This window comes from Chionomys nivalis, chromosome 22 (assembly GCF_950005125.1).
Source record: "Chionomys nivalis chromosome 22, mChiNiv1.1, whole genome shotgun sequence".
Classification (NCBI taxonomy): domain Eukaryota; kingdom Metazoa; phylum Chordata; class Mammalia; order Rodentia; family Cricetidae; genus Chionomys; species Chionomys nivalis.
Window position 1 is genome coordinate 7,602,572 of NC_080107.1, and position 17,012 is coordinate 7,619,583.

A 17,012-nucleotide genomic window follows, 5' to 3' on the forward strand; every position below is an offset into this window, starting at 1 on the left:
TCTCTCTCTCCCCCTCTCCATCCATCTACCTACCTATCTCTAGTCCTGCGTCTCTCCCTTCCTTGGCCTCATGGCTGTTATGCGATGAACATCCTTCCTCCACCAGGCCCTTCTATCACGCTTCTTTATGTCTGAAAGCAGTGGGGCCGCTCAACCGTGCACCCATGTCATAAGCCAATGAGTCTTCTTCCCTTAAGTGGATTTTTCTCAGGAATTTGTCACATCAGGGAAAGCTGCTAACACAGTAGTCGCAGCAACAACGTAGTTCATATAACAGCCATGGACATTAAGTATTTCCTATTTCTATGCGCTGGGCTTTCTCCTTCTGTTACGCCTCAAGCTGCCATGCAGCGTGGTCTTGTGGTGGTTTGTTTATCCAAGGAATGCTCAGTCTGAGATTCACTTCAGGGTCTTGCCAACAGGCCCTCAAGGATCGGTGTCAGCATAGGATTAGCTTCTACACCTGTTGGGAAGAAGGTTCTAGGCAATCACAAGGTGAAGTAAGTAGATGGCTCAGAGAAAATTTAAGGATTCGCGTGCTTCTTTTTGGTGATGGCACTGCGCTAGCAAGCGCATGTCTACTGCGTGTGTCTGCTCCTCCAGTAAACAGTTCGTTCATTCAGGAAGACCTTGGTCTCTCAGGAGTTGATGCTACGTGTGTCCAATAAGCACAAAACTAACTGGGGTTCATTCCAAAGGCAGCTATGAGCTTAGAGAATTCCCCGAGTGAATTCATACAAACAAAAGCTAAGACAGCGTTCTCCCAAATGGACCTAGGATGTTCATCATAAGAAATGGACCACGCAGCATTTGCAGCTAAATCCCAAGTGCTGTTCATGGTGTACCAAGTTACTTTGCACTGGACAGGAATGGGTGACCTTAGCTTGGCATTGGTCCATTTCCAGAGGTAGTGGGGGTAGTTCGGAGCCAGGATTTGCTGGTCAGAGTCAGATCTGACTCTGTTGGTTGCACTGCGAATTTGAGCAGTCACTTTATCTATTTATGTGGCTTCCTTATAATACAGGATTTCAAATACCCCCAGCTTAAATATTCCTAGTGTGCTTATAAAGAACCAATGAGTTAATATTCACAAAATATCAAAAGCCGTTTCTGGAATTCCATGAGTTCTGTGGGGAAAGTGCCCTGGAATTCCTTCTGCATCTCTGTAGCTCAGCTTCCTCCTCCACTAGTCCTGGAAGCCTAGGGCCTCTCTGCCTCTGCTTTCATCCAGAGGAGCAAGCGGGTGTCTGGAACAGGCAGCAACAGGTCTACTTTGCTCTGAGTGGTCAAGGCCAACCGGCCACCCACTTTGTGATTTCTTCCCGTTTACTGAACTTCACAAAATGCTGTATTGTGTGTCAAGCGACCCAGGATTGTATTTCCCATTTTATAGCTCCTGAGAAAGCTTCCTTTTCAGCTGTAGAAGAGGCAGATTATGACTCCCTTTGATAAGCCCTCAACTACACAGGTCTGAACAAAGCCAAGGACCAGCCGGATCAGAGGAGTCCAGGTACTCCCAGCCAGACAGTCTCACTTCTTGAGCTCCATTCAAATTAGCTGCGGGACTCATAATTTCATTTATTGCTGCGGTAAACTAAATGGTTCTCTATCCGAATGTTATTTCCTGGCTATTAATCCAGTCGTTACTTTGGATTGTGACACTCCTCTTTGATTTAGGGATATGGCACCTTATAAATATTTAAAAGCTGAAGACTGACACTTTGAGAAATTGACTTAGATTTGTTTTGTTAATGTCGTATGGCTGGAGTAATTATAGGCTTGGAGGATAGGGTTCCGTCCCGTGCTCCTCAGGCGGGATGGGGGACGTGTATCTACAGCACAAGGAACTGGGCCATAGAAGGCCTTTCCGGGGCTCTGGCAGGTGAGACAGTCACACCTAGCTCCCCAGGATGTCCTCTGCCTTTTATTCCTCATTGCACAGAACCTGCTCTTACATCCAAGACTGTATGGATGGAAACTGCCCATAGTTGGTAAAATGGTCCAAAGAAGATCTCTCCTGAAAGACTGGGGATGTTTTATGCATCCGTACATGCCAGCAAGGGTTTACTGCAGGGCTCGGGGTGACGTATGGACTGGTGTGATTTAACTGTGGATCAATCAACCTATTAGGGAAAAAAGACAAGGTCAATAAGGTTGGGTCTTAGTGAACCAGAGGTCATCCTCCATTTCTCAACCTAATGTTCTTATTTCCTTTCCATTAACATTTCATAATGAAAAAATGCCTATATTCTTTAATTTTTGAGATAATTAAGTGAATTTAGTGCCTTTGAAGGGGGAAGATTTATAATGGCACAAAGAACCACACTATTAATAACCGGAAGACAGGGGCCACTGGGAGAGCAGCAATGATGTCGCCATTGCCATTTAGGCTTCTTTGGTGACAATCGGTAAGAGGTTTCAGCTCCCTATTTCAACACAGAAATAGACTTTCCTGCTGAGAGCAGAAAGACCTGTGTCATTTTGCATCCTGCCTTTGTCTCTCAGGAAGCAGTTTTCTGGTCGCTCTTAAATCTGAACAAATTGCAACAAATAGAGATATTTTCAAATACTTGGCATCCTCTATACGCAAACCATCAAAGTGGGAGGGGAGCGGAGCTGTTCTGGAGCTTTCCGAAGGAGGAGCAGTGTGGTATTTGTTGGTTATCACGGCCTGATTAGCGTGGTCACTCGCACTGAACACGCAAGCACAATACACATGGCCGCCGCCAGTCGTATATGTTAAAAGAGACTGAGTACTAAATCCAGCTTACTTCTGAGTTCCCAAGTTGTCCATTAAAATGTACCATTTCATAGCAGCATTTGATGATTTCCAGATTAAAACAGTCACTTAAGCATCCTCATTGTCTTTCTTGTTCCCTTCCTAGGCCTTTTAAAGTAGTCATAGAGGATTTTGTATCAACTCTCAAAGCCAAATAAATTGAGAAAGAAGTTACTAACGACAACACTTTGGAACCTAGAGAACAGACAGATAAATGGGATTTAACTTAGCAAACCCAAGAAAGTCAAAACAGCTAGCAATGGAAGGTGAGAGGTCAGCTTCACACCATCTAATCTCTGCCCCCCCAGCAAACAGCTCAGGAGCTGCCTCTGAGTGACCACAAAAGCGGGGCTGCTGCCGGAAAAAGCTGCACATCTAAGGGCAGTTGAATCCAGGCTCCCCAGTCCTGCTCCCTGGTATCTGGAAGCTAGCCTTTGCTTAGGTAGAGCAGGGGAATCTTTGCACAGGGGCCATCTGTGCAGAGGAGGGCTGGGGTGCGGGCTGAAGATGAACCAACAGTTCCACACTGAGGCTCCCCAGACGCCCCCTACAGACTCCCAACTGGATACCAGCCAGATTCTCCAGGGAACAGGAACTGATAAACAGCAAAGACATGAGGAGGCTTCCCCAAGAAAACAGGTCACTCAGCTCCTAAGCAGGGTAACCTCTAAGCTGTAATAGACTCTTTTAAGCAAGACTGGGAAACCAAAAATTACCAGACACCCAAGGAAATCCTCCAAGACTTCTGAAGCCTCTGATACCTTAAACTCCCTTACTGGAGGGTAATTGAGGAAGACCCTGAGCCATCTGAGAATGAAGGGAAAGGGTGGTGGGTGCTCATTCCTTGGCCTATTATCCTTAAAGTAAAGACAGCAACTTGCTGGTCAAACAAACCAGTGCCATGAAGATCGATACTGCACGGCTCCCTGTGTACACAGTAGTTAGAGCAACCAAACATGGAAACCAAATGGCTGCTAAAAGCTGAGATGGGATCATAGAAGTCGCTCAGTGGGTATGATTACACATGATGAAAAGTTCTAGAGGTCTGCTATACAATAATATACATGTATTTAATAATTCTGTTAGCTTGAATGTTTGTGTAAATTAGCATATGTGTTTCTGTCACCATAAGAACAAAGATCAAAGCAGAGTGGTAAGAAACAAATAGAGAAGGAGAAGAAATGCCCAATGGGACTGTCATTAACATCTTCAGAGAACTGAGGGTAGTGTCCTGGTTGTTTCTCTCTTGCTGTGGTAAAACCCTGGCCAAGACAACTTGGGGAGGAAAGGATTTATTTGACCTTACAGGTTGCAGTCCCTCATCTAGAGAAGTCAGAGCAGGAACCTGGAGCCATCTCTTCATGACATCCATAGATTGATCAAAGCATCTATGCTGTGGGATAATGTTCTTGTATACTGTAAAGATTTGTCACTCATATTAGTTTAATAAAACATTGACTAGCCAGTAGCCAGGCAGGAAGTATAGGTGGGGCAACCAGACTAAGGGAATTCCAGGAAGATAAAAGGCAGAGAGCAAGTCACCAGCCAGACTCAGAGAAAATGAGATGAGAATGCCTTACTAAGAAAAGGTACCAAGTCACAAGGCTAACCACAGAGAAGAATTATGAGCTAATTTAAGTAAGAGATAGTTAATAATAAGCCTGAGCTAATAGGCCAAACAGTTTATAATTAAGCCTCTGTGTGTTTCTTTGGGACTGAACATCTGTGATATTGGTCAGGACAGAAACTTCCACCTACACATCTAACATTTTCAAAGGAGACAATGTTGTCATTAATAAGTTCTCTACTATTTTTTTTGACAAAATGTTTGTACCAATGGTAAGCACATAGGTGATAACAAAGTTCACAGTAAAGAGGATTGTTATCCCAACATGGTAACACATAACTAGTTTCAGCATGCAGGAGGGAGTTTGAGGCCAGCCTTTGCTCCATTGAGAGACTGAAGAGCTACTACTAACCCTACCATAGAATTTAAAATAAGATCAACAAATTGACAGGTGGTCATAGTAAGCTGTATGAGTTAACTATGAATATCTTTCAGTTGTGCATAATGGTATAATTGTTGAATAGTACCTAACAAAACAAAGTATGAATATATGTATTATGTATGTATGTAGGTAGGTAGGCATGCAGGCATGTATGTATGAAATGGTCTAGTACATGAGGCAACAGAGGTTGTTAGATGTAGCATGAGTCAGATTGACCATTGTCTTCAACGGTGGGATCTTGGATAATTCTTCAAACAAAGCATTTGTAAGAAGTATTAGGATTGTAGCTATCTTACTTGATTAAAATAAATCTAGGTGTTGAAAGTGGTTGCTCTGGGTAAGAAAACATTTGTTGCCAGAGGAATATGACTGTGTGTCTGTGTTTGTAAAGCATGGTGGAGCTGATTTGCATTCAGCACTGACATGTTTAATCCTGCAGAGATCCAAATGCATCAGTGTTTATTGCCACCCTATTAACAATAGCCAAAATATGGGATCAGCCTAAGTGTCTGTCAGCAGAATGGCAGCTAAATAAAGACAGTGATATACAATGGCATGGAGTTTTGTGCAGTCATAAGGAAACAGGAAGGAAGGAAGTTGGGCTGGGAGATGGCTCAGTGGATAAGTGCTATCTGTGGGATCATGAGGACCTGAGTTCAAACGGCTGGCCTCACATAAAGCTACATGCCTCTGTAACCTTAGTGCTGCGGTGGGCACAAACAGGGGACAGGGGTGGGCACGAACATGAGACAGGCGGATCCCTGGAGATCACTGGCCAGACATCCTAGCCAACCGTTAAGTTCTAATTGAGTGATAGGCCCTCTCTCAAAAGAGAGGAAGGTGGAGAGGAGAGTAAAAGACACAATGTCAACCTCTAGCTACCACACACTTGTGTGTGTGTGAACTCACACACAAATAGATACACACAAAAATGCCAAAAGAAAAATAAAATTGTGTCACTTGAAGCAAAAATAGACAGACATTATAAATAATAAATAAATAAAATGGATCTGGGAACCAGCATTCTAAATAAAATAGGCCAGACTCAGGAAGGCAGATATTGTGTGGTCTCGCTCGTATGTGGGATATACATTCAAATACATGTGTGACATCACAGTGGAAATGGGGCTATTGATGGAGAGGAGCAGGGCTAACAGGAAGGGAGACGGGATGGGGTAGACTTTGAGCAAAATACTTGGCATGTATGTGTGACATTCCTAAGAAAATCTGTTATTTTGTACACTTATTTTTAAAAAAACTAGTGTACATTTATCCATCTTTTATGAAAAAGTTTTAAAGTAAATAAACAAGCAGGACACTCTCGTGGGGACACATAACACACCAAGAAGATATCTGCCACTGTGAATTCCACAAGCCTTGCCATTTAATTCCAGGAATCTAGTATCTGCAAACCTATTGGTATTTTAAAATGATTTGGTAAAGTCCAAGGGAATTAATTTTTGATTGAATTAAAGTCTTCAAACTGGAAGCTTAGCTGTCCCAACACATAGATTCGGTCATCGCTCATCCACAGTGGGGAATAAACAGTGTTTGTATTTTTAGCTTAGGCACATAAACTTTTGCAGAAAAGCACGGGGTTGGAGAGGCAGGATTGATTATGTGGTTTCTGGAATGCCCGGAGTGACCAGAGCTGGGTTTAATTGCTTAGCCAAAGTAGTTCCAGGGCATAAATTACTCGCAGGGTAATTTATACCCAGCGAGTAGGCTAGGAATACAAATACACAATGGTCTCTGAAAGCCATTAAATAACCCACACACACAGCAAGAATGGCCCAAATGGCATGGTAACCCAGCCAATCGGCATAAAAAATGATTTCCAAAGATTTGGTTTCCCTCTCCTTTAGGCTTGTGCAGGATAACCGATTGACAGCCACCTAACAGGAGTGTTCGGAAACTCTAAATAAGGATGACCAGTGTTAGAAGTGTGCCGTCTATTGCTTAAGCAATATAGCAAAATTGATCTTTTAACTGAAACTGCCCTTTCTCCGAGCAGCTCTATTTTATCATCAATGCAGCATGTTTTGTACCAGAGATGAGCTGTTTGCCCTTTTCCGTCCTTCTGAATATATAGAACATATATAATATGTTTAATAGAGAATGTTTTTGCAAGGGACGGGATACAAGAATGCAAAGAAGAGCAGTGTATTCCCACGTCCTGTTCTGCATGGAAGCAAATAAAATTCATAGCTGCTGGACACCCAGATGTTTCCGCACACAGCCATATGCATCAGAGTACATTGTACGGCCATAGTTCCAGTAAACTAGACAGTTGTATATTCTAAATTGGTAGAGAGATCCAGTGTGTATATTTTATCTTCTAATTAGCTTCCCTTCCCTCCCTCCCTACTCCATTTTCTTGGGCATTTGCTGCTCAGAAACAAAAGACATTTATAGCTCAGAGTTTAGCCGTATCAGGGTGTAAGTGCGGGTCAGGCCTGATTTATGTGGCACGGCCGATAAGCCAGAGAGAGTGGGACACGGGGTTAGGTAAAGCTAGTGAACTTGGCTTGTGTCTTTGATTCCGTAGGCAGCCAATATCCCTCTGGTATCAGAGCTGGCCATCGACGACATTCATTTTGATGACTTTTCCCTTGACGTTGACGCCATGATCACAGCTGCCCTCCGGATGTTCATGGAGCTGGGCATGGTACAGAAATTTAAAATCGACTACGAGGTAAGAGGTTCTGTGATGGAGCTAAGGGGTGCACCTGGCAAAGTGTTGCAGCCACTGTGATATAAAGGCTTTTTCAAAGATGTGCTGTAGGCAATGGTTCCTGCCTGTGGACCCCATGGAAGCGCTGCGAGGATCCGGCAGCGTTAGTGGAAGTTTAGGGTTTTGTTTTGGTTTGTTATAATGTCTTCGTTAGATTTGTCTTGTGTTACATGTTTGACTGTTTTGCCTGTGTGTAAGTATGGGCACCGCGTGCATGCCTAGGACCCAGGGGAGGTCAAAAGAGGTCACAGAACACCCTCATACTCCAGGTAAAGTTGTGAACCAGACCCCGATCTGCCACCAGCACCATAGTTGCTCTTAACGACTCAGCCACCTGCCCAGTCCCTGGTGGAACGTCCCGATCGCCTTGGTGTCCCTTGAGCTGCGGTCCTCTGAGGACACAAACACATCCCTCACACAACCTCCCCCTCCCATTTCAGACCTTGTGCAGGTGGCTTCTGACAGTGAGGAAGAATTACCGAATGGTTCTCTACCACAACTGGAGACACGCCTTCAACGTGTGCCAGCTGATGTTTGCCATGCTCACCGTAAGTACGTCTGTGAATGGAGGAAGGCCACCTTCTGTTCGTGTGGACCTCCTGGCTTTCTCCTATATATTTCAATGCCACTGAAAAGTTTCCCTGTGGTGATGTCATGGCAACCCACACATGTCCTGGTTATGGCAGCATGCATTTGACAACAGCTTCTTTAAAGCCACGAAAGCATCAACACCTTAAGACAGGGGTGCAGCCCTAGAATGGATACCGGGGGCCTTTTCCCAGTGCTCTCTTTTGGCAAGCTGGTTCCTTTGCCCAACCTTACTCCCTGCCCCTAACACTTGGATTTCTTTGTGGAGGAAATAGAGATAAGTCACAGGGCAGAGAAACCCCTGCATAAGATTGGGTTGTGGCCACGAGCCAAGAGGTCGTGTGAGCATGACCGTGAGAATCTGGAATTCTGAAAGAACACTTGCTTGGGGAAATGTCCAGTGGGGCCTCGGGAGAAGGAAGGGGTAAGAGTGGACACCAGGGTTCAGAAGCTCACTACGCTGAAACTATTTGTCCCCTGGGCTCTAGCCCTTGTGACTGGTCAAGAAGACCGGCACAGCTGGCCAGAAAAGGTCTCAGGATTAACTCGGGATTAACTCTGAAAGCAAATGTTGACGCCAAGGATCAAAACAAAACCCTCTACTTAATCCCATTTGCTAGTGAGAAACGTTTCCTGGTGTCTACTTGCATTGTTAAATGACCAAGGAAAATGTTCCTGACTTCAATATGTTAGGTTCTCTGCTGAATAGTAACATAGACAAGTATAGATATGTACACATGTGTGAATATATGTAAATATGCTTACTATACAAAAATGGGGAATGGGTTCCGGATTCTTACATTAATACAAATCCCTCATGCCTTTGTACCCATCTTAAAATTTAGACACAAATTAGGGACTTCTGTGTGAAATGCATTTTGCTTTGGTGCAAATGATGGAAGAACATCCTACCTCTTCATTCAAATCTCGACCCTGCTCTCTGCCCATTAAACGCCCCCCCCAACCTTGAAGGTACTGATCCAATGCCAGCTTTTCTACAGAGTTCCCCATTCTCCTAAAGCACCAGCCATTCCTTCCTCCTCCACCGTACCAGTGTAGGCAGTGTTTCTACCGAGTGTCGTAAGTTCCCAATCTCTCGTTCTCATTAATTCCACCTGAGGGAAGGGACAGTTCCTTACTCCTTCAGCACGTGTTCCCAGTCTCTACATCCCAGCACACCCGTCCTCTGCGGTGCACTCAGCTCTCAACCGCGGGACTGGTCCTGCCTTCTGCTGTTGACACCATCAGAGCCAAGACATCGCTTACGGAGGGGAAATGCTTCGGCTCGGGAGGCTTTCTTGCCCAGGGGCCAACACTGCCTGGAAACCAAAACTCCTTCATCTTGCTTGACTTTAACAGAGCTTAGCAGATGAGAAATAGTTTGCAGGTGGGGAGCTCGCGAGTCCAGCTCGCTGAGGGCAATGACTTACTAACTAGTTACCTTGGAAAACCTGTGGATTTGTGGAACTGCCAAAATAAGCAAGCAGGAGTATTGCTCAAATAAAGGAAATAGAAATGTTCGTGACACTGTGTTGAAGATATCAAGGGCAGTGGTCTTTTATAACAAGCCTCTGGGGACACAGGCATCTGGCAGCAGTGGCGTGGGGGGGGGTCATGGTGCAGCCACAGGTGTAGAAAGGATTGAATATTGAGCTTTCATCACTGAATGTGTTCGTGGTACCAGCCATCTTGATGCTTCTTAAGTAGTGTTTAAAAAAAAAAAAAAAAGAGCATTCCAGTGATGCCCCCTCCCCCATACTTGGGGACATCGTCCTGTCAGAGTATTTTAAGGGTGTTTTGTGTTTGCTCAGCAACTTGTAGAGTCACTGTTAGGAAAAGTCTGGGTTTTGTTTTTGTATCCATGCTGATGCAAAAATAGAAGCCTTCACTGTTGGAGTTCTCCCAGGGCGACGGATGGGAGGCTGCGGAGTATAGAAAGGGGTCTTTGGAGAAAGGATGACAGTGGATATTATTCCAGTCTCCTGCACACAGACCTGCGCCTTTGCATCTGGAGGAGTCATTGCTTTCCGCTCCGGGGTTCCGCCGAATTTAGTGAAGGATTACCGCGGGGCCGAAATGCCAACTTCTGGTTTTTTTCCACACAAGCATCTTCTCCAGCTTTGATCTTGGAAAATCTGGTTAAGCCGAATTTTTTGAATCAAGACAGCAATTCTGGAGATGGTGAAGACCGTTTGACCTATGCAGACCAAGTTCACTTCAAATCTAGTTTCTGACATATGATCTCCTGTGGGAAAGGACAGCCTTTATGTCTGTGTGGGCCCCAGAGCTGCACTCAGCCCTGGAGTCCCCTGAGGTCTCTCACGGGTTCCCTTTCACTGGACATCCTGCCTCCATTCACAGGATCACACATTTTACTTCTGGGTGAGAAGTTAAAACCAAACCAAATTTTCTATTAATCTGGATTTTTTTTTGAGGCAAGGCATGTAGCACAGGCTGGCCTTAAACAAGCCATGTAGCTGACAATGCTCTTGAACTTCTTTTAAAAAACATGTTTTTTTATTATTCTGAGAATTTTCAAGCATACATACAATGTATTTTGAGTATATCCACTTCTCACTCCTTCCTAACTCCTATCAGATACACTCCTCCCTTCCCCCCAACTTGGCATCATTTTTTATTTGCCCTTTAATTTGGGGGGAATTTCACACATGAACACTTTATTTACACAATATACACCCCCCTTGTCACCATCTAACACTTCCCTTGCCCCCTACTCCCTCTCCAACTCATGACCTCCTCTTCTGTAGTTGCATAATTATAATTTACACAACTAATTATGACTGTATATCAGTTTTCTGGCCCACCTGATATTGTCACTATGTGTATGTGTTTAGGGCTGACCTCCTGGGATTGGATAATTGGGAGCTCATTGCTGGAGAAGACTGATTCTTCCTCTCTCAGAAGCCACTAACCGCCTGTTGCTCTTCATCTAGGAGTGGAGCCTTGTGAAATTTCCCCGTCCCCGGGGACACGTCAACAGTGTTGTCATTACGCGGGTCTTGTTTGGACAGTCATATTGTTGATATTTGGGGGGGGGTGCAGCTTCCCTGCCATATATAGAAGGCACGGTCTCAGAGAAGACTTCTTGGTCCTCTGGCTCTTACAATCATTCTGCTCCGACTTCCAAGATGTTCCCTGAGCCTTAGGTGGAGGAGCTGTATCCGTTGTGTTGTAGACGTATCCATTGTGGTTGGACACACCGTGGTCTGTTGCTTTCAGCCTTTTGACCAGTTGTGGATTCTTGAATAATCTTCATCTAACAATCTTCATCTGCTGCAAAAAGAGGCTTCTTCGATGGGGGGAGCGGGTGAGAGCTGACCCTGTGGGGATAAGAGCACAAGCTTAGAATACAGCTAGGAAATATAATCATTTGGGAAAGCAGCCATACTAGGTTCTCCTCTGGGGCCTATGACCTTGCCAACCATGGGAAGTTGGCTAGGTTTACAGCACCAAACATGAATTCCCTCTTCTTGAGCAGGATGGAAATCCAAGTAGGCAGCTGTTGGTTACCTCCAAGGTATCAGCGCCACTATCACACCCTCGGGGATATTTTGCCACATTCTGGTTATTGTGGGGTTAGGAGTTTTACCAGCTAGGTGGGACTGTTGGTTAGTGTTTGTGTTTTGACAACTTATGTAGCCTCTTAGGGGCTATGAGAGCTGATTTTCGGGGCGCAGGCTTCCTCGTCACTTCTGGCTCTATTCCTCCGAGTGCTGCATCAGAAGTATGTAGTAGCTTCAACAGCAGTTGAGAAACTGCATACTACAAGTTCTGGGAGGCAACCAAGAGCAATAGCAATAGGCTGCATTAGTCTCTTCGACTCCCCCACACACACCTGGTGGTGGAACTCAAGAGGAAGTTTCCCATGCCTGGCACTGGGGGGATTGTTAGAATCCTGAGAAAGCGTTATTGCTCTAAGTAGCATAACTGCGTTTAAACTGAGTATATATGTACAGAGAGAGAGAGAGAACAGAAAGAGAGGGAGAGGGAGGGAGGGAGGGAGGGAGGGAGGGAGGGAAGGAGGGAGGGGAGGAGAGGAAGGGAGGGAGGGAGGGAGGGAGGAGGAGGAGGAGGAGGAGGAGAAGAAGGAAGGAAGGAAGGAAGGAAGGAAGGAAGGAAGGAAGGAAGGAAGGAAGGAAGGAAGGAAGGAAATCCTTAGACTATACCCCAACCATCTGGTTCAGTCTCCATCACAATGCCAAGAGAATGCCCTAAGTGTGCTAAAAATTTCCTCTAGATGGCGCTCCAAGGCAAAATTTCCCATCCAATCTCTGACAAACAGGCGGGCAGTCAAACCTTGACCAACCTTCCCTGAACCTTTCTTCTCTTCTGACACAAGAGACACTAAGGCACACAGACCAGTCTAAAATGAATGTTTTCTTTAGCATGCTCACCAACAAAGCCAGTGTGTCGCAACGTAGCCTGTTCTATGAGGATGCCCTGTGTGACGACCCCTCCTGACCCACTGTGGGATAGCATGCCTTCTCCTGCGACTTGAAACCTGATGGTGCAGGGGTTTCGGAAACCCATTGTCTGGAAGGAGGAGGAGGGGGAGGTGCACAGTTATGAGTCACTGCTGAACAGATTTGGCCCACAAACAATGGGACACTGAAATTATAAATATATACACCAATTTCCCTAGCCTTTATCACTAAAATCATTTCACACAGAGGAAAATAAGATTATTGACTCAGAACGGTTTTGCAGAAATCTTCAGGCTCATGTTTAGGAAACCAAATAATTTTAGAAATTTGGAAATTAAAAGAAACAAAGGAGAACTTCATAGGACAAGCAATTTGATATGGATTTTGATGGACATTTAGTTCACCTGGAACCCCATTGATCACTTATTTATTTGTTCCAAGCTGCTGACAGTAAATTTAAAAAAAAATGTGGAATCAAAGCCTCAAGGTTATCTTTTGTTCTAAAGAGATACCTATATAGTTCAAATTTACTGAGTTTTGACTTCCTCTTAAATAAACTAAGTAATGCTGTCGTCATTCGTGACTAAAACAGAGAATTAAAAAAACCTATACATCAATGGTACCTATACAAATTCTCCTTATTTATATGTAAGTAGGAAGAATTACTATCCCACTATGCTAATATGTAATAAAAGACGACAATGACCTTGTCTGCTGCAGTGCACAGGGTAAACCAGGTACTGGGATGGGCCATGTTTGCTCATGTTCTGTAAACTACAAGGCATGTCTTGATGTCTAAATTGCAGGGACGCTTTGGGGGCACATTATAAATGATGTTCAGTCTCCGGCAGACTTTCCAAGGGGGAAGGAAGGCTTCCTTAGAGTCAGGATGCTTTACTGTCCTATAAATGGATTCATTATCACTTCGGGCAGCGCCCTGCTTCCTGTAGGGGCTCCATAAAGATCCATTGCCCTGAAGGAATTCAGTTTAGGGCAAGGTTATTTAAATAACCACGTTGCTCAGTGTCCAGGTCTTGTTTTTTGTTGTTTTTTTTAAGCACTATAAGATGACGAGCAACTTCCAGTGCTCAAAATCTTGTTCTCATTGCATCACGCTAAGGTTCACCTAGGGTTCATGTAGGATATTATGATCCTGCAGAATTCACTGGATATGAAAGGGAAAGAGCATGTGATCACATTAAAATTTATGGTGGTACTAGCGGCATGGCGCTGGTGGGGAACGGCAGTTAAACACTAATGATAACCGAGTGTCACAGCGCATCCGTTGAAACTTCCTGATATTTGCCGGGAAATCTTAAATCTTCAGTGTGGAGGTGGTGGGCTTTCGTTCATCTTTGTGCGGTCATCAAGGTTATTTGGAGAGACAGCCACACCATTTTCCTGAAAATTCAACCTGGAGAGTAAAAGGGACATTTAGGGGGAGATGGGTCCTGCTCTCAAGCTGGAGAGTCTCGCGCCATCCGCAGACCGCCATTGTCAGATCAGTCCTTGAGCTTTGAAGTCAAAATTTCTCCCAAAAGGAAGCTCAGGAGCACAATTCGAACTCTTTGCCTCCCCCTGGGGAAGGACAGGGCAATCCAGTTGTTAAATAAAACGTTTCAGTAACCAGAAGCCTCATCACGACAGAATCAAATGCCTTTGTCAGCTGGGACACAGGGGTACAATGAGCTCTTGGTGTTCTAGTCTCTGACAGACTAAAGTCAATGGTAATCATGCTTAAGCTCTCCAGAGAGCTTTTCCCTAACACCACCTTGCCAGTATACATAGTTACACTTACCTTAACGTAATCGCTACATGTTATATAGCTATTGCTACACTAGTATAATGAAATTCACATGGGGGAGAAACATGTAAATCTTCTTAATGGTGTAAAGTAGAAGTATAGCAAATTTTGTATTTAGGGGAGGCGTGGTGCTTAATCTTTCTCCGGACATCAGGTGTGGACACTGTAAACTGTCCACAGAATTGACGGTTCAACCGCATTTAAGACTCTTGCTCTTTAGACCTCTGAAGGGCTCTTATTTTCAGTCTCTCAGCCTGCACTCCAGAGCCCCAATCAGGCACTCCATGCCCCTAGCTAATGTTCTCTTTATTCACATTTATTTTGTAAAAGAAAAGAGGCAAGGGCACACCTAATTAAGAACCTAGTGCGCTGCTAGCCAAACTACGGGGCAGGAGGAGCGTCCGACCCATTTCCTCTCACACGAGAGTCACCTCCATAACTCACTTCAGGCACTGCCATTCATGAGTTATGAGTCATTCCCTTCCCCGTGAAAATAAATTCTCCCGCACCATCGGCCTGCACTGGGTGTTTTTCTTAGGACATGTGAATTGTAAAAGCGCATGGACGTAATTGTGTCTGACGTTAGCACCAAATTGTAAGCCCTTGCTCCCGGACACAGGTTCGGAAGGAACTGTGTGCAGTTTGGGGGCTGGGAATGTCTAGTTACAATACCTTTTTGGTTTTTTTGTTTTGTTTTGTTTTAAGTGGGTTTATTCTTGAGGTTTTTATGGTGTTGGTAAACTGCTTAATCTGTCACTTTGTGTTTTATGACGCCAGGCAAATCCTCCAGGTCGTCGAGAACCAGCAGCCCAGCCACAGCCGTTTATCACGGCTTCCATTTTCCGCACTATTTGACGTCCTACTGGCTAGTGGCGTTCTCTTGGGGCTGAAACCTGGCACCTAAGGGTGTTAAGTTAGGGGCTTTAAAAACTTTTAAATTTTCACGGGTCTCATATTTAATCCTGATTCACTGATGGAAAATAAAACATGGGGCTAGCTTTGAAGAGTCCCCATATTCCTGAACTCCATCAGCTGGGTCTCTCGAAGCCCTGGGAGACCTTGCTTTCCGCACGATTAATATGCACCGAGTGATCTCTCTGTGCTCACGACCCTGTGATATTCTATTGTGCTCACTCGTGATTTGCCATAAATAAAGCATAGACCGTATTTCTGAGCATGCCCCCCCCCCGCATCTACAGACACGCATTCTTAAAACTAAGGTTCGGGGAATCCAGTAGTCCTCTCCCTTCGCTTCTCTGTAAAACGCATTCAGCAGATGTGAAAAGGACAGCGCTGTTTACCGTGTATCTAAACTGAAGCAGAAGCCTCAGTCTCCTTGAGTGTTTCCCTTCTAATTGATGCATTATGCTTAAGTCCCACTATGGCTCCTAGGGTTTTCCTTGTGCCGTTCTGTTCTCTTTACATATTTTATCAGAATGGGAAAGGAGAAATATAGGGACTGATTTTTATATGACCACATCAGGACTTCCTCAGATGAAAGGCAGACTATCCCCAGCCCACACGTGATTCCAGCATTAGGGGAGGCTGAGGTAGGCAGATTGCTGTGAGTTTAAGGCCAATCTGGGGATTCACAGCAAAACCCTGTCAAAAAAGAAAAAAAAGCATGTTGACAGAAGCCAGGAATTTGTATTTGAGATATTCTTGCAAAAAGACCAAACAAGGTGATTGTATTTACAGATGAAAAAAGAAAACAAAACACAGAGTCTATTTTTAATATTTTTATAGCTCCAAAATATTTTATATTATAGTAATAAGTTAAACATTAAGTCTTAGAAGCAGTGGGAAAATAAATATAATCAATAGAATCAACCTAAAAATTTTTCATTTATGCATTTAAACATCTACTCAACACAAGAATTTTATAAGACACATCATTGGTTTTTGGTCCTTCTCCCTTCTGAAACTTGCCCGCCTAAGTATTTGTAGCTATTTGAAGGCAAAAATACCTCATCATTTGCCCCAAACATTCTTTGGGGTTTAGGATCTGATACGAAGTATGTTCTGAAATCCCCGGATGGAGAAAAGAGTCATTTGGGAATAGACAGTAAGGGCCACCAGGACTGAGTTTGGCAGAGAGAATCACTGTGCTGAAATCACTATTTTACTGATGCCAAGTAGTTACCTGGCCATGTTCATCTTCAGAAAAAAGAAAAGCAAATGTGACCAAAACTATCCCGGTTGCTCAGACAACGAGGACAGCTAGGATCCAATGGCAGTGTGCTCTGTGCTGTGATGATGGAGAGGGTGGTTGTCAGAGCTGGTGGTGGTCCTTGGACTCCCGTGGGAACATCCTGGTCCCAACACAAGCTGATGCGCCCCTTTTCCAGCTCACCAGCCACCACTGTTAACACCAAAGGGCTCTTGCCACTGACCGTCCTCCATGAGATAGTTTACCCTCTTCCCTTCCTTTGAGGACTATGGGTGAGAACTGCTCCTCTGCTCTTGGGTGTTTTTGTTCTACACAATCTCTGACTGTCAAATAAGGACCTGTTGTTTAAAAAGAGGGCACCATGTGCCCAGCAGCCATTAACCTTACTGGGAAACTCTGCGGGTTATCAAGAGCCATCCGCTGCTGCTATGGAGAAAACCCTCCGCCTGGGATCACTGACGGGAGCAAATCAAATAGTTTGAC

At 44.5% G+C, this 17,012-nt stretch overlaps 1 protein-coding gene across 1 annotated transcript in view; it reads left to right on the forward strand.

Annotated features, from left to right (window-relative positions):
- The window catches only part of Pde11a (phosphodiesterase 11A), a 270,583-nt gene that overhangs the window by 186,032 nt on the left and 67,539 nt on the right, over window positions 1–17,012 (forward strand). Inside the window, exons 11-12 of the mRNA XM_057754935.1 lie at window positions 7,337–7,483; window positions 7,963–8,070. Of these exons, the coding sequence (XP_057610918.1) occupies window positions 7,337–7,483; window positions 7,963–8,070 (255 nt within the window). The remainder of the gene's footprint in view (window positions 1–7,336; window positions 7,484–7,962; window positions 8,071–17,012) is intronic.